Raw genomic sequence first — 22,864 nt, 5'->3', positions numbered from 1 at the left:
TAGAGTATCTCTTTCCTATTCTCCACTCTCGGGTTATTTATTGACACTTCGTGGCTCTTATCAGTGCCTACCATAGTAAGTGCCATCTACGATATAAGTGTCTTGAAGGCAAGGACCATGTCTCATCTTTGTACCTGCCATTTAGTACAGGGTTCTGGTGATGACAATAAATTGCATTTGATGGGAACTAGAAAGAACCTGCTTTAGGGTTGTCATAATAGGTATCTAATATGATTATCTAAGGGAGCAGCTATCTTAAGGTCTGATGTTAGCCTTATTAGAGGACAAAAAGGTGAAGTCCTGAACAAGGCTGACAGGCCATGACTGCAATTCTTTTCTGTGAGTAACATCTCCGAATGGTGGTGTCATTGTTGCAATGTATGAGTTGTTATATTTGGGCACTTAGCTTAGAAGGGAGTGCTGCCAGTCTGTTATTTATTTATTATTTAACACTCTATTATTATCTATTATATATATATTATATATATATCTATTATTATCTATTATTTAGAGTGTTCAAATATAAGAATATGGTTTGGCGTTTGTTTATGACTTCGGATTAATAAACAAATATGTATTATTGAACATTTATATGTTTTGACTCTTTAGAGTTGCTCTATTCATTTGTGATGCATGTTAATAGAAAGTGAAGTAAAAGCAGTTGCGCTTAAAGAGCTACATCTGTTCTGTGCATGGGTTGTTTGAAGTTTGGAAAGCTATTCTGATCAAATGAGTAAATCTTCATCCAGACAGGTGGCTTAGTTGAATACTTATAACTTATTTTCAGATACCCCCTGGGAAATCTTACATTTGGCTGCAATCTCTAAACTGTTTTATCTGCCAAGGATAGACTGGGAATGGGAAACTTCAATTAAAATTAATGGGACTTGTCCTGGAGATTTAGAGAATTTTCACTACTCTTCAGTGGCACTATAGTAAAAATGTAGGCATTGTCCACGTAGTCACGTGAATAAAGCTATTATATGACCTATTTTTGTATGGGAATTCAGAATGCAAATAGATTATCTTTAAAAGGATGTATGTAGTTAAAATTACTGTGTTGGTTTGATATTAGGGAGTACAGAATTTTCTAGGTTGCCTCCCTTGGCATTGTTTTCTTTCTATCCATAGCAGAATAACAAAAGGTAAGCAGGCGGAGGAAGGTGATTTTGTTTTTCTCCCCCTCAATTTTCTAAAATCATTATTTAACAAGAAGTATACAGTTTGCCTAAGTGAAATTGGCTCTCCATATCCATCTGTTAAGTAGTTGTCTCTCTCAACCAGAGGCATTTGTTAAAAAGGATTGCTATAGTGAGTAGCAGTTTAGCCCTTTCCAGGCATAACAAAGCATTTTGGCCATGTGACACAACAGATAAATATTGGAGAGAAAGAATGCTTGCTTTTGAATGCTAGTATGAGTTTTAAGATTTCTGAATTGTAAAGTAAAATTGAACTTTAATTCAGTTATAACACATAAAAGTGCCTGAATGTAAAACGTTTGATTAATTCAACATTTAGGATATGTTGATAAAAGAAATGAATTTTGCCTTTTAAGTGTTCTGTGAAAAATTATGTAAAACTTTATGAAGAAAATTATGGGGAGTAGGAATTATTTACTGAAATATATAATGTAAAACTTCTCAGTATATAGGCAGTGATATTCAGTGATAGTCATTGTTCCATGCCAATTTTCTAAAATTGTAAACAAATTGCTATATAATGATACTTTAATAAATTCGAACATGTCTTGGAAAAAATTCTGTAGTATCTACATTTAGATTTTCAATGAAGAAGTGCTTCAAAAACACTGGAAGGGAAAAAAAAAACACTGGAAGGTGATACAGAGACTAAAGAAAACTTTTGGAAGCAATGTGAAGCTTTTTAAAATGCGGTCACATGCATGTGAGTGTCAGAACTCAGGACAGGGATCTAGAGGCTGTTGAGTACACACATCATCTCATTTCGTGCCGTCATCACCCTGCTTTAGAGATCAGCATAGTTAGTAAGAACATGAGTTGAGGTCAGATCTGGCCTTGAGTCCTCTTTGTTCATAGCTCTGTGGGAGATCTTGGACTAATTATGGAACTGGGGCTGCAGGAGAATACATTGGCTAAGAGGACAGGCTTTGGAACCAGGTCCTCAGCTAAGTCCTAGCTCTACCAGCTAGCAATTCTGTCATCCATGAAACAGGGTTGATAACACTTACGCCATATATGTGCTGTTAGAATTCAATGATGTGTATATAAAGATGTTGATGTTGTTTGTGGAATATACTAAGTGCTAAATAAATGATGTCAATGATGAGGATAATGCCACTGGCAGGGTGGGGGTAGGACAGCAGAGCTCATAAGAAACCCAGGCACGTCTAATTCCAGAGCACGTGCTTTTTCCTCTGATTCTGAAAGAGATCAGAAAGAATGGTATGGAAATGTGCCTTGAATCAAAAGCACTTGTAGGTTTTGAAGCAGAAGAATTCTTTTAACACATATGCAGGGCACAGACTGTCCTGGGGATAGGCATTAGAGTCCAGGATCCCAGCCACATAGAAATTAGTCTAGTGAGGGAGATAAATAGTAAACAAGAAAACAAATACATAACCGACTTCTGGTTTGTAAGTGCTATAAAGAAAAGGCAGCCTAAGTGAATAGATTTAACAGAGAGAAAGAGGACTCTGGTTGCTTAAGCAGCAGGGTAAATGGAGGTTTTATTTTGTCCAAAGTGAATTGCTGGGGAGTCAAGAGTACTGTTTTGGCTAGCACAATTTGAGATGGAGATTAGATATTCAAGTGCAGATGTGAAGTAAGAAGTTGGGTTTGTGAGTCTGGCACTCAGAGGTGAGGTTGGCATGGCAATGTCATGGGAGTCATGGGGTTGGAGGACATCAATGGTGAATGTATTTATGGAGAGAAAAGGAGAGATCTGGTCCCCAAGGCATTTCAAAGTTGGGAGATCCCATAGAGGAGCATAAAGGATCCAGTGATGCTGAAGTAAAACCAGGAGAAAATGGTTTCTGGAAGGTAGCGATCGAAGTGTTTCAAGAAGGAAGGGTGGAAGGAAGTTTACCATTGAATTTGCCAATTGGAGATACTTAGAAACCTTTACGAGAGCAATTTCAGTAGGTTGGTAGAGGTGAAAGCCTACTTAGAATGGGACTGAGGAGAGAAAAGGAGGTAAGAAAGTGGAGATAAAAGTATATATGAGGGGCGCCTGGGTGGCTCAGTGGGTTGGGCCTCTGCCTTCAGCTCGGGTCATAGTCTCGGAGTCCTGGGATCGAGCCCCACATCGGGCTCTCTGCTCAGTGGGGAGCCTGCTTTCCCCTCTCTCTGCCTGCCTCTCTGCCTACTTGTGATCGCTCTGTGTCAAATAAATAAAATAAAATATTTTTTTTAAAAAAGGTATAGATGATTCTTGAGATTTTCTGTAAACGAGAACAGAAAAATTACGTATGAAGTGGAAGGTGATGTGTTTGTTTTTTTTTTTTAAAGTTGATTTTTCAGTTTTATTCTACTATATCAAGGTTGTATGCTAACGGGGAGGATCCAGTAGATAGGGGAAACTGACATCGGGACAGAGGGAGGGATAATTACAGGAGCAAGTTCTCCTCCAGAGGCTCAAAGGGATAGGATTCAGATCAAAAGTAGACAGGTTAGCCTTGTACCAGGGGGTATGGCAGAGCATATGGGTCAAGATACAGGGAGACTGCTATTCTGGTGAGAAGATGAATTAGTTCTCTTCTAATTGCTTCTGTTTTCTCAGTGAAAGAAGAACTGAGGTCATTAGCAAGTGCAATATAATGGATGAGTCATGTTAATTAACCTTAATTTGCATAAACTGCATACTTGGGCAGCAGGCTCTTGGAAGATACGTTTCCCAGCAGAAGGTCTTTGGGTTTTGTGGGCTATGTTCCCTGCTCTACTTGAGCCATAAATGCTATTCCTGTGTTTTTACCATGTGATTCTTACATATTTCAGTTGAGCAGTAGAGTGTGAATGAAAGAGATCCAATGAAGAGCCTACTTTATACCTTAAGGTTTTCACTATATTTTATCAGTTAGTTTCCTAAGAAGTAGGGCATCACAGTCAGTCTTTATGCATACTGTGTTTTCATTTTTCATTGTAGGCATGTATTTTGCTCCAAACTCCAGTATAAATTATAATAATTCATAACTATAAATAGTATTTTTAGTGAGTCAGAAGGTCATGAGAGGAATCACCTATTAGTTTATTCACTGTTGTAAAGAAAACATGGCATAGGGATTGTCATACACCTAGGGATGCTGGTACTACAACCTTAGCCAGTTCTGAAATGATGGAAATAAGTATGGTTAATAAACTTTTTGTACCATGTGACGGAAATGGTAACATTTCAAGTTATTTGTTAATATAAGACCTTAGAAGAAATAAATGTTATTAGATGGAAAAACATTGAAAGGAAATATTTTGTATAAACCAAATTATCTTTTGATTCAGTTCAACAATTAGTGAGCACTTACTGTTGGTTAAACACTTAGTGGTAGATAAAGAAATGTATAGAAATGGTCATTGTACAAATCAAAATAAAGTGATATAAGAGGATTTTGAAAAATAGAGCAAGCTAATAATTCTGACATTTGAGTCAGATTAGGGAAGACCCATGGATTTAAGATGTTATTTGAGCTGGACCTCAAGGGATGGGTAGGATTTTGGAGATTTGGGACTGGTTTAAACATTCCAGGAACATGACAGACTTGAACTAGGGCATAGAGGTATGGCAGTATATATGTTCTCTGAGTGGTGATAAGTTCACTATGACTATGCTATTGTGGGAGTTAGATTTGAAACCCAATACCATACAACTTTGAGCACCATAATAAGTCTTTAAGTGTTGGGGGAACTTTGAAGTTATGTCTTGAAGAAAGGGGTGAAATGATTATGGCTGCATATTCGTTTGATAAAGCTGAGCATGGGATGGAACTTGGGGATAATCTGAAGACATTTGACAAGCATATTTGTTGATCAACCCAAAGTAGGATATAAGGAGTGAAGAGAAACCAAAAATGAGCTTGTATTTCTAGAAGGAATTTTTCTATACCTTTTCCAAAAAAGAGCAGGGCTAACATTTATTTTTGTATGTATAACTGTGATTTAATGATTTGATTCTGAATTTGTTGAGTTCTTACAGTTGTTCTGCATTGCTTGGTTGGTTGTATCTTGACTCATTTCCTAAGTTATTTTAGGAAGCTTACAAAAATACGTTCAAGAAAGTGAAACTAAAATAAAAAAAAAAAACATAATGCTGTAGGAAATTAAGAATTAGAAGAGGAAATCAACACCAGGGGAGAACTGATATGTAGCTATATCTTATTAACCATAGAGGTGTACCCACTTAATGACAAATGGTCATATATTTGATTCTGAGACCCCTGTCTGCCATAACTGCAAAGATAGTGCCATCAGTTACATGATTCTCACTGTCCATGAGGGGAGAGGAAGAAGTAATACTACTTTTGCTGGCATTTACATTTCTTACATGAGACTTCCTAGAGGGGACACCCAGTGTGGAAAGTGAAAAATATCCTCTGTGATAACAGATGCAATGATATGATTTATAAAGTTAGTTGCTGAAGCATCAGGACACCACTTTGATGATCAAGAAGGGAGGACAGGATTATAAGTGAAAACTGTGTGTTAAAAGTAAAAGCCATGTGTGCATGGTTTTTGTTGTTGCATTTTTAAAAATGAAAACATAGAACTTTGGAAGTATAAGAGACTGTCTACAAAAGAATTTAAAGGACGTGGGGTAAAATCTTAAATAATGTTATCAGTGAAGGCAGGGGATGAGATCGATTTACAAAAGAGTTGGCCATAGCATGAAATGAGAGGAGATAAAGAGAATGACTACCTCACTTTTGGTATTAGCAATTAGAATTTCATCAATGACATTCTGAGAGCGTAGTTTCAATAGAGTGGTGGAGGATGGGGTGAGGGTGCTTACATCATAAAAATGCCAGAAGTCAAGAAAATTGATGTAGATCTATTCTTCCAGAAATGTAGAGATGATGAAATTGCAGTTTTGTATAATTGGAGTGGAGGTACTGCTTGAAAGGAAAGATCCCAGGGGTGGAAGGAGAGAGTAAGACAGGGTATAGAAATGGGGGCTCAGAGAGGAAAGGATTACCTTCATTGAGCTAGAAGAGGTAAGTTATATCAGAGGTATATCAGAAGTAACTTACATCAGATGGCTTCTGAACTGGGTTAAGGTTTGAGGTAATTTGCAGAGTGAGATGAAGGTATGTGTGGTTAGGGACTCTAGTTAGGTCATCACTTGTTAGGTCAAAATGCCATTTTGGAACAGACATTTTGAGGTTATTTAAATGCCATTTTCTGGTTTTAAAAATGCTAGTTCTTTGTCTTATTAGAAATAATTTAGCTTGCCTTGGCCCTTTACAACCGTTCGACTCCCACACAGATGTATTTCTTTTTCATTAAAAGACCAAATGGATATATAACAACAAAGTAAGAGAGCTTTATACCAACTGCCTAAATAGAATATTTATGAATAGTACTTTTTAGAAAAGTGCTGGAAAAATGGCTTTCACTATTTTCCTAAAACATTTATAGTAACCTGATGAATAATGAATGGGAATAATTTATAAAAGCTATATACCTCACTCAAATAGAACATTTGTTTATACTCCTACATAACGGTTACATCATGGCTATTTTTCACACAAAGAGCCATATATTTTTAACGTAAATGTTGCTAAATTGGTTTCATTCAACAGAGTCATGGAATCTTGATGCTTTAAGGAACCTCAGAGGACAGGATGTTCTAGGACATCCCTGAGGAGCATTCAGCTGCACTTTGCTTCACTTCTACTTGAATTGTGCCTTCAAAAGATTATGAACCATACTAGAAGATAGTCTAAGCCATGAACAAGTCGAATAGCAGGATTAGAACCATTTCCACATCTCAGTGTGCTTGTTATATATATATGCATAACCAAAAATAGGTAGAAAGAAATTTTATTTTGTATTTGAATTTTGCAGTACAGAGGGCAGATTGCATTTTTGAAAGACTAAGCTTCAGCATTCAGAAAAAGTAGATGCATGAAAGCATTTCTAAGTAGAAACTCAAGTTTCAGTCAGTATTTTAAATAGACACATCCTGACTCCCTTCACAGATTGCCACTGACCATATGGTAACTGCAGACATGCCTCAAAATAAAACAGCCATATGTAGATTTTCAAAAACTGACCTCATCCCTAGAGAGCCATATTTATCTAGAAGAGCATCTCAAACTGTATCAAGTAAAATTATGATTTGTGTCATGTTAGAAGATTAGAAGAATCTGACTAATGAAAAACAATCACAAATTAAAAACAAATCTGCCAAGGAAATAAGGTTAGATACCCACAGACATCTAAAAGCTAAGGCATCTGGAGAACTGTCTTTCGAATTCTCCGTGCCCAGTCGTTATAGGCAGTAGGATAACACATTACGAGCAGCATTAAAAGCTCTCTTGTCTCTGGTTGTGAACATGGATTGAGTGAAATCACTTAGGGGATGATTAGTTGGGAGTGCTGTTCTCAGGCTTGCAGACACTGAATGCAAATATCGGTCTGCTGCATGTGCTAATTGAATACCAGTCTTTTTCTGGTTCCTACCATACAATTTCTAGAGTGGGGCATGTGGAACTCACTTCTCCATTTCCTCTGCCAACTGTTCTCTGTTGAAATTCTGCCATAGTTTTTCAGAACTTTTAGAGTTGTAGGCATGTGCCTATGCATTATATGGAAACATAGAAGTAGGAACAGAATATTTGTAGCAATTTGAAATAAAAGTACTTATATCTTCAGTGATGCCCCGTTTTCATCAAGTAAGCATGGGGAAGAGGTCAGGAAGGGGATCAGGAAGTAAAGGTCTGCAAGTGATAAAAGATTTCTGTAATGGTGATAATTGTAACTACAAAACCTCTATTCCTCTGTGTGTGTATCTCTACATGCACATATGTCCACATATATTTTTGTAGATACACGCATATGTGCATAAGAGAAAACAGAAGGTGTTCTCACCCTCATAATGTACAGGAAAGCCCAGTTTCCCATAGGTATTGTGTTATACTAGCAGATCTTGCCAGTCCAATTTTTATTTAAATCTGGGGGCTCAGGATTATGCTATGTGCATAAGGTTAATAAAATAATATTAATTACTCCTAAATATTAATTGAGAACTTTATTTCCTTTGCTTTCTTTTTGATGTAGTAGTATTTTATAGGATTTTATTGAGTGATGAATTGTGTTTCAGGTGTGGTGCTATGTATCAGGTTTGTCTTAAAATTGTGATCTTGAAGGAAATTACCGTCATAGGCCAAAAACTCTGAAAATTACACTTTGCCGCAAAAAAAGTCACTGACATTTCTGAACTGATTTTTATAATACATGAGTAAACCTAAACCACGTCCTTTAGAAAGCTGAGTCCCTCACATATATACATATAAGGAAATATTTGTGAAAATTTATTTCTTAGTCGCATTTTATTTCTGGTAAGTTTGAAGATTATTACTTTATCCTAAGCCAGATTTAGAAGTAGTTTTTGAAAGTTACTTGAATTTATGCAGATTTATCAGCCTTTCCCACCTTTGCAAGTTACCTCATTTTGTTCTTTTCATTTTGCTATAAGCAACAAGATGAGCCTTTGAAAGAAAAGCTTAAAATTTATCTTCAGTAAAAATGATCAATTCCTTATGGGAATCCAATAGCTTTTTTTTAAAAATTAAAACTAAAGTACCAGCTGTTAATGCATATAAATTTCCTTGTTAATATTTATTTTAGTTATTGATCTCATGAGCTTGGGGGTATTCAGTTAACCACTTAAGGCCATAAAATATTTTGGAGAAGAGAAAATGAAGGGTTTATTGTGATATTGTGTTGTTCCTAGCACATTTTTTTGGAAAAATGATGCTATGTTCATGCCAGTTAACTAAGACTAGTTAAGTCACTTAAGTTATATTTGATTTGGGAAATCCAGTGATTATATTTTATCATTTGTGTTTTACATGTTATGGGTGATTGGTGGATATATTATTCTTAATTTTGTAGATTAAGACAAGAAGACTAAATGAGCTCTCTAATGAAGTTTTTTTGTTTGTTTTTTTCTTCCTTTTGAAACCCATGTTTTTATTCATACTTGCTATGTAGATCGCCTTTCCAGTGAGGTCTACAGAAGTATCTGGTGTTTTTTATTAACTCAAAGCAAGCTCAGCACCCACACAGAACTTTGGTGGAATGACCTTAATTGGCAAGAGAGCCAGTGTATGGAGCAGCACTAAGAGAGATGTTATTTATATGCTAATGTAGGATACTTTCGGTTTGCCACTGTGAGCAAAATAGATTCTAGAATCCGTCATCCACTCTGAGGCCTCCAGAATCAGGTACACCAACTCCCTTGGATTTAGCAAGCAAACATTTATGGAGCTCCCTTGCAAGCTTTGTCTGTTGTATTCATGGCGTAGTATGACATTGTAAATCTCACACATCTTAGCATACCTGAACCAACGGAAGATGCAGTTACTGCCCTGTTCATGTTTCAGTAGCATTTATATTCTGCCCTAAGTGTCACTAATTTTTGAAGTGAAACCTTGATAAGTGAAAGATGAAAATGCTGGAAAATCCGTATTTTGAATCGACTCTTCATTTCCATGAACCCAATCTTCCATCTATATCCTACCCTGTTTTGGAGAACTTAGTACTAAGTTATTTTTATAGCACATCTTTATTTCTTATTCTATAATTAATGACTAACATTGGTAGTTTGTAACATGTAGGAGACCAAGATTCCCTCTGCCCCTTTTTGTGGTGATTGTGGTGGTGGTGGTGGTGAAGGTAATTGGAGAGTGGGCAAAGAGAGTAGTGTGGGGCAGGAGAACTACTTTAGAATTAGTGAATATATTTATAGCCTCATATATTTGGCTCATTTTTATGTCTAGTTCTTGGCTATTTGGGGGTAATTATGATTTTCTGAAAATCATGCTAACAGAAAACAGTCTCTTTTCTTTAAGATGTTATATTTCAAGGTACCACATATGCTTGTAGCAATCATGGTTCCGGAATGTGGCAGGACAATCGTGATTTTTAGATATTCTGCCCTACCATAAAATTATGAGCTGGTTAATTCAGCCTGATTCTTATCTTTTTGTTATCTTTATTCATGGTAACTATCATGTATAAAACCAAACATAAAAAGACAGAACAGTAGAAAATGTATGAATCCAGGTTAGATTTTTCATCTTCATTTTCCATGGTACCTATGTATTAAATGCCCGAATCTAATAAAAGAACATGCCAATAGAATGTTGTTCAAATAGTCATATAAAATTTAAATATCTATATGAATACACACTTTTTAAACCAAAAATTATACTTCACATATCTTAAAATGTTCTAATATGATAGAGATATAGGAATATTTGAATTCTTGGGAGTCTACACATGGTCTAAATTGAAGGCAGAGAGTCTCCTGGGTGGCTCAGTCTGTTAAGCGTCTGCCTCTGGCTTAGATCCTGATCACCAGGTCCCGGGATCGATCCCCACATTGCATCAGGCTCCCTGCTAACCAGGGAGCCTGTTTCTCCTTCCCCCTCTGCTGCCCCACCCCCACCCCACCACTTGTGCTCTCTCTCTGTGTCAAATAAATAAATAAAATAAATAAATAAAATGAAGGCAGAGAATGGGATAATTCTAATTTAACTGTGGTTGTATGAATAGTTCGATAGCCTATATCATTAAATTTGATCGAACTGCCATTTATTACAGGTGCCTGTGGCGTAGGTATTATTGATCTATTACCTAGTGTTTTATTAGTAATCTGTGTAGGAATGTTAATTATAAAAGAAATAGAAATTATAAGTATAGAATCAGTTATTTTTATGTTAATGGAACTCTTTGAATTATTTTGTGGAATCTTGAAACTAAAGATTGTTTAGCTAGAAGGAAAGCCCATGTGATTTATTGACAGCTTTCAGCTTTAAACTTTCTAGTTCATCTATGGAGAAATTCTACCTGAGAGCTGATGGATGAAATCATAGCTTCATTATTTGAGTTTTATTGCAATACTTCACATGCGTTACCACCTTAAGTCATCACAGTATACCCAAGAAGTACATGTGCTCACATAGGAGGCATATGAAGCCCAGAGAGGGTAAGGAACCTGCCTAAGTTCGCACAGCTTCTACATAGCTGAGCTAGATTCAGATCTAGCTGATTTGATTCCCTAAGGTGGAGACTCCATCTCTACACTATTCAGCATTGCTTGTGGTTGTAATAGCCTTTAGCATATGCAAGTCATATATAGTCTTGTATCTTACTGGGGAATATCTACTGATAAACTGGATAGGTGAGAGACTTTTTGTATCACTAAGTATAATAACTTGTTATGGGAATACTGCAGAAGACCATTAGATTGAGTTTTATATTCTTTCACTTAAAAACTGCTTTGCCCAAAGACCTAATACTCTTAAGAATATAGTTGTTTAAGAAGACTGTCCATTTACTTTAAAAAAGGATATCTCCCTTTGCTCAAGAAAGATTGTCTAAAGTAGTAATTTTTCCTGTTTTGTTTTTTCCTCAGCATCACACCACACTCCCATAGCTGTCAGAAAGTTTAGAAATTTCTTTTGAGAATTGCTGGGCTAGATTTAGGATTGCCATTATTTATGTAGATACCTCTAATGAAAGAAATATTTTAGAATTAAGATAATAACAAAACAAGGTTTTGGGGGAAAAAAAAACACCCAGCATTTTAGCAACATAAAACCTTCTCAGCATCTCCCCTTATAAGTAGAAAAAAGCCTTTGCTTTAGCAACCTGGAATAATAATGACTGGATTAACACAACCATTGCATATGGACCTTAATGTACCATGATCAGCTCACGGGCACGCATCTATAGACAAACAGCCCAGCACAACATCTTGGCACATTGATTGCCTTAGAAGGGTTTCAGAATGTAGTGGCATAAATGCCAGACTGTGAAGGAATGATTGAGCCACATGGGGCTGAATTTATCAGTAGCAGCGGTCCATTCTTCCAAACAGAACACGTGCCAAGCACCAGCTTGTAATCACAAACATCATCTGCCGCATATTGAAGAGGAAAACAGCACAGATACACTCAGGATCTGAGTGGTCGTTTATAATTAATCACAACATTGTTTAGCAACTTGCAGTGTATTCAGATTGCTTTATTCTTGAGCTCTCATAACCCTCATTTGCTCTGGTGCTCCTTTCTCCTTCCTGCCCTCCTTTTCCCTCATATCCATTAAACAAATATTTATTGAATTTCTTTTATTGGCATGACCCTAGGCTATGTACAATGGGAAGGAAATGATAAAGCAGATGAAACCTGTGCCATTCACCCCACGTAATTCAGTATGGAAGAGACATCAGCCACCTCACCTGCAAAACAAATTAGCCAGCAGTGAGCGCATAAGGGAGGTATAAAACTGACAGCATGATTCAGAAGACAGAATATCCTCTTTTAGGAATAGGGGTGACCTCATAGAACAGGAACATTGTAAGAGACAGAGACGTAAAAATATGAAGCTTTTTTGTGTAAAAACAGGTTGCCCAAAGCATAGCATATTAGAGGAGAAGAATTGTGAGAGAAATCCAGAAAGATAGGCTGGGGCAGGTGTGTGCCCTTCATCAGACAGGCCCTGGTGGGCCAGTTCCAGAAGGGTTTGAGCAGGTAAGTGAACTAAGTGATTGGTGGCTGCTTTAGCAGGCAGCGTGGCGGCAGTGTGGGGAGGCTGGATTGATCGGGAGGAGACCATATAACGAGGCTTTGTCACTGAATACAGGATGTACTCGTCCTGGGGGTCTCCACAGAGCAGCCAGTAGGAGAGGGGTGTGTGTGTGTAAGAAAAGGAGGCATGGAGGGAGATCAGTTTATTATGAGGAATGGGCTCACATGGTTGTGGGCGCCGAGAAGATAGCATAGTCTGCCCTCTGCAAGCTGCACACCCAGCAGAGTGATGGAGGACGTCCCACTCTGAGGGCAGGGAAGTCAAGCAGGTGGGCTGAGACAACAAACTGTTTGTCCTCCTTTTGTTCTGTTCAGACCCTCAGTGGATGGGATGACGCCCTCCTACATCGGGGAGGGCAGTCTGCTTTACTCTGTCTGCTAATTCAGGTGTTCATCTTACTCAGAAACACCCCCTAGACACACCCAGAAATGACATTTACTAAATATCTGGTGACCCTGTGACCCAGTCAGGTTGACACATCAGAGGAATCATCACACCTGCTGTATGTCAGGAAGTTTGTTCCCTCTGATCCTCCTAATGGCAAGTGCTGCTACTGCACCCACCTAGCGGGAGAGAAGATACAGGCTAATGGGCTGGATGCTCTGGAAAACCTCCCAGGGGCCAAGATGGAGTTGGAGTTTCAGCCCCGGTCTGCGCGGCCCTGTGCAGTCTCGCTCACCAGCTGGCTGGGGGTCCAGTGGGGCAGCAGAGAGCCGGAGAGCCACAAAGGGTGCAGATGCAGAAATAAAAGTTTCTGATGTTTTGTGGAAAGAAGACAGGCATACGTACATTAATTTTCATTACAATTCGGCGACTCGCTGGATATGGAAAGGAGGAAGAGGCAGTGAAAAGCCAAGGGCCACATTTCTGATCCTGATTCACTGCAAAAAATCAGGTAACGCAGAGTCAAGAGCATCTTTGATGTGAGGAATGATGACTTCTGTTTACTGTGCACCTGAGCGGGCATGCCTTTTCTGGGTGCTCCCTAGGCCTGAATCTCATAGTGTATGTGTACCTCTGTTAGAGCGCTTGAACTGCCATGTGGTAGCTTATTTTATTTCTGTACGTGACTCCCAATATCAGGAGCTCCTCCCAGTTGGGGCCTCCTGGTATTTCTGTTCTCGCACAGAGAAGGTTCCCAGTAGGGGCCTTAGGCATGATACGTGGGCTAGAGAAGACTTGGTCAGACAGGCAGGAGGGAATCGTGGAAGTCTGAGGAAGAGGACTGTTTGAAATGGGTGTCGTGAGACTGTAATTAGGAGCCAGCTGGAGATGAATGAAAGGCTCCCCCAGCAGTAGGAAAGACCTGCTCCACAGACACACTGAATTTGTCATGAAATAAGTGTGGTCCGTTTTCCTAGTTATTTGTAAATGATACTCAGCTCCCTGGAGATGGGTATGGTGAACTTTCAGAGTAGAGTGAAGTGAATGTTCTCAAACCAGGAACTCTGGAATTAGGGCTAGGGACTGTGGCAAGTGAGGCCCTAAAAAAAAAGAGAAAAAGAGGAGTCTGAGGGATTAGAGTCATGAGCACAGGGCATGTTTATTACTGTAGCTTGAAAGTGCATGTTTTGTGGTTTGTTATATTGTTCACCATTCTTATTTTTTTTTATGCAAAGAAGAATCCGCTTAAGTCTGCATATACAATGTCTTGTCTTTATGGCGTGAATAAGTGGGTAGCTTGAGTCCTACTACATGCTTATTAGTGTGTGACCTTGGGAAAGTCATCTGATTCCTCTGTGTTTCCTTTACTCATTAACACCTAATGCTCTAGACTACTTAGGACTTTTCCGATGGTGAAAATCGGTTCCTAAGGCATGAAGAGCTATTGAAATATTAGAAAACCCATTGAGATTAGAGCAGATGCCTTAAAATCCTCAACGATCTATTGGTGTCACTGTGACTGACATGCCTCTCCTTCCCGAAGGCCTGTGGAGCATGAGAACTGAGCCCTCCAGTGGGGTCAGGACAGGCTGGAGGACTGTGCTGTTGGGTTCTTGCCCAGCTTCATTGTAGCCCATTTTTTGGCCCCAAATTGGGGAGCAGGGAGGGTAATATTTGAAGCTGAGCAGTGATTATCCTGCTCACAGTGAGGGCCCTGCTTTTCTCCACAGAGCATCTTTTCTTATAACAAAGAATTTAGTCGGTGAAGACTGCCAGCAGTGGGGAAGCCGCCTACAGTTTGCATCTTGTAATTCATTAGTCATAATATGTTCTACTTCTTCTTAAGTTTTCTTCAGTATATGGTAAAATCCATACATAAATAAAACAAAAAGAAAGGGAAGCATAAGCGCAAGGAAAACCTCAGAGATTCCAAGGGCTCTGCATGCCTGCCTGTCCTCACTTGGTAATCTTGTCCCTGACTTCAGCAACTCAATTTCATCAGATATTATTGTTGCTTCTAATTAGTAACTTCTTTGTGCCCTTCCCTTAAGTGAAGGTTATGATCTTCAAATATTTGAATTTTCCTCCTGACCAACCATTTCACCATGTCAGCCCTATTGACATCTAGAGTTTCTTTATTTGCAAAGGGTGTGTGTGTGTGTGTGTGTGTGTGTGTGTGTGTTTTAGCAGCTCTAGTGAAGCACAGTTTACATACAATAAATGCACATAGTTAAGGTTTAGAGTTTGGTACATTTTGACAGTTTTGTATGCTGTGAAACCCTCACCCCAGTCAAGATAGTGAACGTATATATCTGTACCCCTCAAAAACTTTGTGTTGTGCCCCCTTCCTAACTCCCTCTACAGGCAACTGCTGCTCTGCTCTCTGTCAAGGCATTGAGACTTGGGAGAAAGTTTTTAACTACAAACTCAATATTTTTAATAGGTCATAGTATGTTCAGGCTATTTTTTTGAGTTAGGTTTGGAAGATTGTGTCTTTTAGGGAATTTGCCTATTGTATCTAAGATGTTGAATTTAATGCCATAAAGTTGTTCATAATACTCCTCTGTTATTTTTTAAATTATCTGTAGAATCTATATGTTTCACTTTTCTTATTTATGATATTCGTAACTTTCTTTTTTTGTTCGTTTTTCCTGATCAATCTGTGTATTGGTTTCCTATGGCTGCTATAAAAAATCCTACAAACTTGGTAGCTTCAAAAACTGTTTATTTTCAGAGTCTGGTGGCCACACGTTTGAAATTCCTTTCACTGGATTGAAGTCAAGTTGTTGGCAGAGTCATGCTCCCTCCAGAGGCTCTTGGGGGACATTATGTTTTTTGCTTTTCCCAGCTTCTTGTGGACACTGGCATTTCTCGGTTTATGGCTACATTGGTCCAGTCTTTGCTGTTCATGGTCACGTTGCCTTCTGTTCTATCCTGAATCTCCCTTTGCGTTCCTCATAGGAATATATATGATTGCATTTAGGGCCAAACCCAAATAATCCGGGATAATCTTTCTATGTCAGAATACTTAATTTAATTATATCTGCAAAGTCCTTTTATGCCATGTAAGGTAACATTAACAAGTTTCAAGGATTAGTACATGTGCATATCTGTTGAGGGGCCATTACTCAGCCTACTGCAGTGTGACTCAAAGTTTATTTGATATTTTCAAAGGACTGACTTTTGGTTTCATTGATTTTTTTTTTCCCCCTCTCGACTGTCTTTTTTATCTATGTCATGGATTTCCGTTCTGCTCTTTATAGTTCCTTTTATGTTGTTTATTTTGGGTTTCATTTGTCCCACTTTTTCTGGTTTTGTAAAATGGAATCCAAGGTCATTGCTATAAATTTTCCTCTGTTTTGCTTTAGCTCCATTCCACAAATTTTTGTATGCTGTGTTTTCATGTTTATCAGCTCAAATACTTTCTAGTTTCCCATTATTTCTTTGACCCAGGGAGGTATGGTATTTAGTTCCCATTGGGGGGAATTTTCTAGTTATCTTCCAGGTGTTGATTTCTATATTAATTTCATAATGGTTGGAGAACATTCTTTGTGTGACTTAAATCCTTTTAAATTAATTGAGACTGGCTTTAGAGCTGAGAATATAATCTGTCTTGGTAAATATTCCAAGACATTTACCATTCATTTACTGTTGGAAAGAATTCTGTACTCTGTTCTTGGTCAGTAGAGTGATATTTAAACGTCAGGTCAAGTCTGTTGATTGTGTTGTTGGAAGTCTTCTCTGTCTTTGCTGATTGTCAGCCTAAATATACTATGAGTTATGGAGAAGGAGCTGATGAAATACTTGAGTATAATTATAGGTTTTTCTATTTCCCCTTGCAGTAGTAACAATTTTTGTTTCATGTATTTTGAAGTTCTTCTTAGGTGCGTAGATATTTAGGATTGCTATGTCCTCTGGATGAATTCCTTTACTGTGACGAGTTGTACTTTCCTGCCTTTTTGCATTCCTGATAATTTTTTTATTGTGTGCTAGACATTATAAATTTTATCTTACTGCTGAATTTTGTTCTGGGATGCTATTCAGTTACCCGGAAGCAGTGGAGGTCTTGATTTTTAAGCTGTTTTAGATGTACCCAGGTAGTGTTGAATCTAGGACTAAATTTATACCGTTGCTGAGGTAAAAACCTTTTGATTACTCCTCCTTATGCTCCAGGTTTTTCCCTCTCGTTGGTACAAAGAGGTCCTGAAATTGATTGCTTTAATCTCTTTCTGTGGCTCTTTCTCCTGCCTTGACTAGTTTCCTCACACATTCCACTCAGTGGAATACCCAAGAGGGACTGCAGATCTCTCTGTCCTCTCTCTCTCCACCCTGGCACTCTTCCCCAACTCTAGCCAACTTAGTGTCCTGAATCCTAAGCTGCATCTTTTCAATTCAAGGAGACCACCAGAGTCTGCCTAGCTTCCCCTCCCTGTATTACAGCCTGGAAACTTTTTTTTGAGGCATTAAACTTGGACAGTTGTTATAGGGTTCACGTCTTTTGTTTCCTGAATCTCCGGATTCTCTATCCTTCATTGCCTGTTATCCATTATCATGAGAACTGTTGTCACCTACATTTTTCATGGCTTTATAGTTGGTTTCCTGTTGGAGATGAATCTGGTAGCTATTACTCGATCTTGGCTGGAAGTGGAAATCAAGAGCTGGGATTTTATATAAAGTGCGTTCTAGTGCATTTTTAATTGTACCTGGAGAAACGTCTCTAGGATTGGCTCACAGACAGCTATTAACAGGAATGGCTGAACTTGTACAACTGTCCTTTGCATCCTTACCACTAAAGTACCTGCCACACTTGGACAACCATTGTGAAAGTTATGTAGTATGAGGTGTTTAGAATGAAGGAAAAGATGAACTCATTTTTGGTTCTTGCATCATTGTTTTAGTACATGTTTTATTTTGAGCCCTGTGTTTCTTATCTACTTTAGTTGTATAAAGGTTTTATGTTTTATTTTGTGGGAATTTGTGTCTCAGAGGCATAAATACCTTTTTAAAAATTGTGTCCAGTGTTTATATACACTAAATGTTTTTAATTACAAAAATCAAAAGAAATATAATAAGTAGAGCATGACTTCTAAATTTTCACTTACGAGCATTCAACCTATTAATATATCTGATAATTTTCTTCTGCCTCATAGCTTCTGTGATATAAAAATTAATGATAGTTTGCATTTGTTAAGTCAGTTTTACTGCCTAATAAAGCTAAGTTTATGATTTTAATGAAAGAAAATTCTTTCATTTTATTTATGCATAATCAGATGTGCAGCTACTGGGACAAAAACTTGTCTCTATATTTTTTTAAAAAGCCAGTCCAATAACAGAACTGCTATTGTTTATTTTTAATAGGAGATCAAAACCAAAAGAAAGTTAAAAACTCCCAATTTTAAAAACTGACAGTATATACGTGATGTTTATATAATAGTATATCTCTTGGTATTTTGGCAAGTCAAACTTTAATCTAATTTTTCTTCATTTTCTCTTTACTTTTCTGCCCTCCAAAATCATTATTAGGTAGTCTGTCCATCAAATCTTGGAACAGTTTATTAGTGAAAATAGATGCAGCTTCCCACAGACTGTAATAGATTCTTTGGAGAAGGCCAATTTCTTATCTGTGGAGGTTCCTGAAAGCTGAAGAAGATGTTTTATTTTTGTTTTGTTGTCACTGTTGTTTTAAAATTTCCATGGTACACAAAATAAATGATAATCTTCATTTAGATTTTTTGATTTTTGGAAACTGGTAGATCTTTTTATGATGCTGTGTATGTTCTTTATGTTGTGGCTCACTCACAGATAGCTGAATTTGCAGGCAAACCTGCTCACCTTTGAGACAACTGATCCAGATATATTTCAATATTGTCACAGTAAAGCTTTCAAAATCTGCCTATTTCAGACAGCCTTTCTGATGTACTGGGTTTTAATACTGCTTTACTTGAATCTAAAACAGTTGACATTTACAGTACTCTCTCCCCACTTTCTAAATGGGTTGTCACCGCATTAAGCTTTAAATGACCATAAATGGTTCCCTCTCCGTGTCCTTATTTTAGCATTGCAGAACAGAATTGTTTGCAGTAAATCAAGTCTTCATATGATTTTAACCACACCCATGTAGGGGTGAATATTCTCATTCCTGTAATGTTCAGTTCTAATACCCTGGCTGGACATCCCATGTTAACTTTTATTGCTGAGACAACAGCATATTTTATTCCATTTTGTGAACTAGAATATTAGATTTCCAAAAGGTTCCTGAAATGGTGAAACATCCTTGGATTTTAAACTTGACTTGGTTTAGGGTTCACTGATGAAACTTAGCCTCCAGGAAGAATGCCTCTAATTAATCAGTTAACATCCCAGTGATCCCAGGCCATCTCTTCTAACAGCAGGAATGCCATAGGTCCAGGTGTGTCAGCTCTGGCCCCGTCAAGGACGCTGCATAGAATGCCTCTTAAAGCTAAGGTGAAGGTGTAATTGAAGCACTTCTGGAAACCTAAGGGGCACTTTACTTAAGGCCTCAGTGTTTCATATCTATGGCTTTCCAGGCTTGATCTAAAGTTCTGATATAGAGACCAAGGCATCAGTGCCATTTTGAAAGCCCATTTATATTTTGAAATGATCATTGAATGCCACTTAGGGAACTATTCGAAATCTAGAAAATAATGTGTGCATGTATGTGTAGTGTGTATCTGTGTCTGTGTATATGTATATGTATACATGCCCCTATAAAACAGACACTTTTTCTTTTATTTTCTTTTTTGGATAACATTTATTAATAATATAAACCACAACCAAGTTCTATATCATGCCCAAATTCCTTAACTTTAGTTGAATAGATTGGAGTGAATTTTGTTACGTAAGTCAAATAAATTGGAATGAATTCTTTTCCTTGTTTAATTGTTTTAATGAATGCCATTCTTTGGGTTGATTAAAGCAATTTGCTGGTTACTTTGCAAGTAGTCTCACATTGAATGGATTTTAAATAATAATTTCCAAGGAAGTGGAAAAAGAAGAGTAGTTAATGCAGTTCGTAGGGACTTAAGGAAGAATAATTTCTGACGGTTCTAATTATGTAGGTCTTCCTAGTACCTGTAAATTGTTTTAACTTGAATTGCTTCTTGTTGCTTTTACAGTTTGAGCTCAAATATATAGTAATCTGTTTTAGAAAATAAATTGTGCCCAGATTTCTGTCAACGTTTATATATTCCATTTTACAATGCCCAGTCATGTTGATTTCACAGAGATTTGGGGAAATTTATCCTAATGGGAATAATTACTGCGGGAGCTGAAAATAATAGATGTGTCCTTCTTTTTCTTTCTTTTTTAAAAAAGCTGGACCTGTGATCTGCAGAATGCTGAGTTATCCCCCAACTCGCCGAGCTTTAATTGTGGGTTGTGGTCTACAAATGTTCCAACAGCTCTCAGGCATTAACACCATCATGTATGTATTTCTTTCTGGCTTTTTACTGAAAAGACTGTGAAGGAATAATTTTACATGGAAAAAAAAGAGTAGGATTTTTGGTGATTTGTTCTATTAATTGTGTAGGATCCTCCTTTTGGAAGATACTTTACAATTTTTAATCCTATCAATGTGTGACTTAGAAGGAGATGATTTATTTTGTTATACTTTATTGGCTTTACTTGATTTCATAAAATTTTTCTTGTATGCCATCCAGTACTTCCTTATGTTCTGAGGTAATGAATGTATCATTTTCATGAACTATTTCTTGATGGTGGTCAAAAAGTGAAACAAGGGAATCACCTGGCATTGTCAGAGATAAATGGGCACACAGATAACTAGTTCATTTCATTTTGGGGCAGTCACTTATAGTGCAATGTGATAAGAACATTAATAGAAAGTGTTTATTACCACCAGAGTACAGTAGGCCAGAGACAGTGGGAACAGAGAAGTGGGGAAGACACATAAGTTTCCTGCTTTCTAGTTGTCAGACTAAACCCCAAAATTATATGGGGAATGGGGGTGGAGAAGGAAGAACAGTAAGGGTTGTACTGTGTTTCATTCATGCAACATTAAACCCATTTTTGATGGCCTATTTTTTTTAAGATTTTTTATTTATTTATTTGACAGAGATCACAAGCAGGCAGAGAGGCAGACAGAGAGAGAGGGGGAAGCAGACTCCCCACTGAGCAGAGAGCCCGACATGGGGCTCGATCCCAGGACCCCGAGACCATGACCCGAGCTGAAAGCAGAGGCTTCAACCCACTGAGCCACCCAGGCGCCCCTTGATGGCCTATTTTATACAAGACACACAGAAGTGAATAAAGTAGACACGCTTCTTGGCCTCACAGCGTATATAGGCTGGTGGGAGAAACACATTAAATAAACTCACAGTTTAATGTGGAATTTCAGATTGTGATTAGGGCTATGCAGGATTATTCCAGTCTTCCACGGAATAGACTTTTAAGTTCCTAGGTAATAGAATATGGATGTTAGAGGAAAGTCATGAGTTTTGCTGATAAACCAGCTGTTAGATGAAAACCTGCTAAATTTTAGAAGTTTCTCTCCACTATCTATTGGTTAAAATTATTTATCAAAAATAAAAATTATGTAAAATTCAATTTTACTTGGTAAAGCACTTGTATTTAGGACTCTTGATATTTCCCTTTGAAGTTACTTGGGATATGATAACATTGTTAGTAAGCATTTGAGAAGAGTGAACTGGTTAAAATAATTATTAAAAAGTAGTGATTAGGGTCCAGTGACCCATTAGATTAAATCAGGATTTAAAGATTTATTTATTTATTTATTCATTTATTCAGTTTATGAGAGAGAGAGCATGTGAGTATGCATGTGCCAGCAGGGGGGGAAGGGTAGAGGGAGAGACAGCATCTCCAGCAGACTCCTCACTAAGTGTGGAGCCCACTGAGGTCTTGGTCTCACAACCCTGAGTTGATGACCTGAGCTGAAGTCAACTCAGACACTTACTGACTGAGCCACTCAGGCACCCCTGTGAATTTGATTTTAATCATAATCCTTGATAGAATATAACTTTCTGGATTCCATTTTTAATATTTGGTCCTTTCCTCCTTCTCTCTAGTATACTTTCATTTTCATTACCTTTATCAGCTCTATAAAGGCCTATACCCAGTGTGTTTGTATGCTTTCTGTTTGTGGTATACCATGACTGTTCTGTGTCCACCATCCTAAGTGAGGTGTTAGAACAGAGTTGTAATAAGGCTAACACCATGTTTTCAAATAATGCAATGCAATAATACCCTATATGAATATCTATTTTATCAACCCAATTTAAAATATGTTCTCTCTTTCTGAAAATCTCTTTTTGTTTGTTTGTTCTGCCTTTTTCTAGGCATTTAAATTTGACAAAGTGAATTTTTCTTATATTTTTTTGTATTCCTATAAAACATCACAAACAGAACCAACTGTCATTGATGGGTAGTGGCTTAGGTGAATGTGTCCTAGTTGAAATCACTGTCATAGCCCATTCATAGGTATCTAGTGTAAACTGGGGTTGATGAAGGTTGCCATATTTTAAGGTGCTCATTTCTCCCAGTACTCAGTCTTCTCACAGTGAGATCAAGTGGTATGGGTGTAAGAATTCTGATATTTCTTAAGATTTATGATAGTCATTATGTGCTTTCGTTATCACAAACTGTACATAACAGGTAGTGTTGTCATACAGCTTTTGCTTACAATTGAGTATTAATCCTGGAAA

The 22,864-nt window shown here is 37.6% G+C and overlaps 1 protein-coding gene across 1 annotated transcript in view; it reads left to right on the top strand.

Annotated features, from left to right (window-relative positions):
* The window catches only part of SLC2A13 (solute carrier family 2 member 13), a gene marked incomplete at its 3' end in the record, with an annotated part of 373,708 nt that overhangs the window by 147,973 nt on the left and 202,871 nt on the right, over positions 1–22,864 (top strand). Inside the window, exon 4 of the mRNA XM_080811884.1 lies at positions 20,502–20,610. Within this exon, the coding sequence (XP_080668010.1) occupies positions 20,502–20,610 (109 nt within the window). The remainder of the gene's footprint in view (positions 1–20,501; positions 20,611–22,864) is intronic.

This window comes from Martes martes (assembly GCF_963455335.1).
Source record: "Martes martes genome assembly, chromosome: 8".
In the NCBI taxonomy this organism is placed as follows: Eukaryota; Metazoa; Chordata; class Mammalia; order Carnivora; family Mustelidae; genus Martes; species Martes martes.
This window is presented reverse-complemented; position numbering and strand designations above follow the sequence as displayed.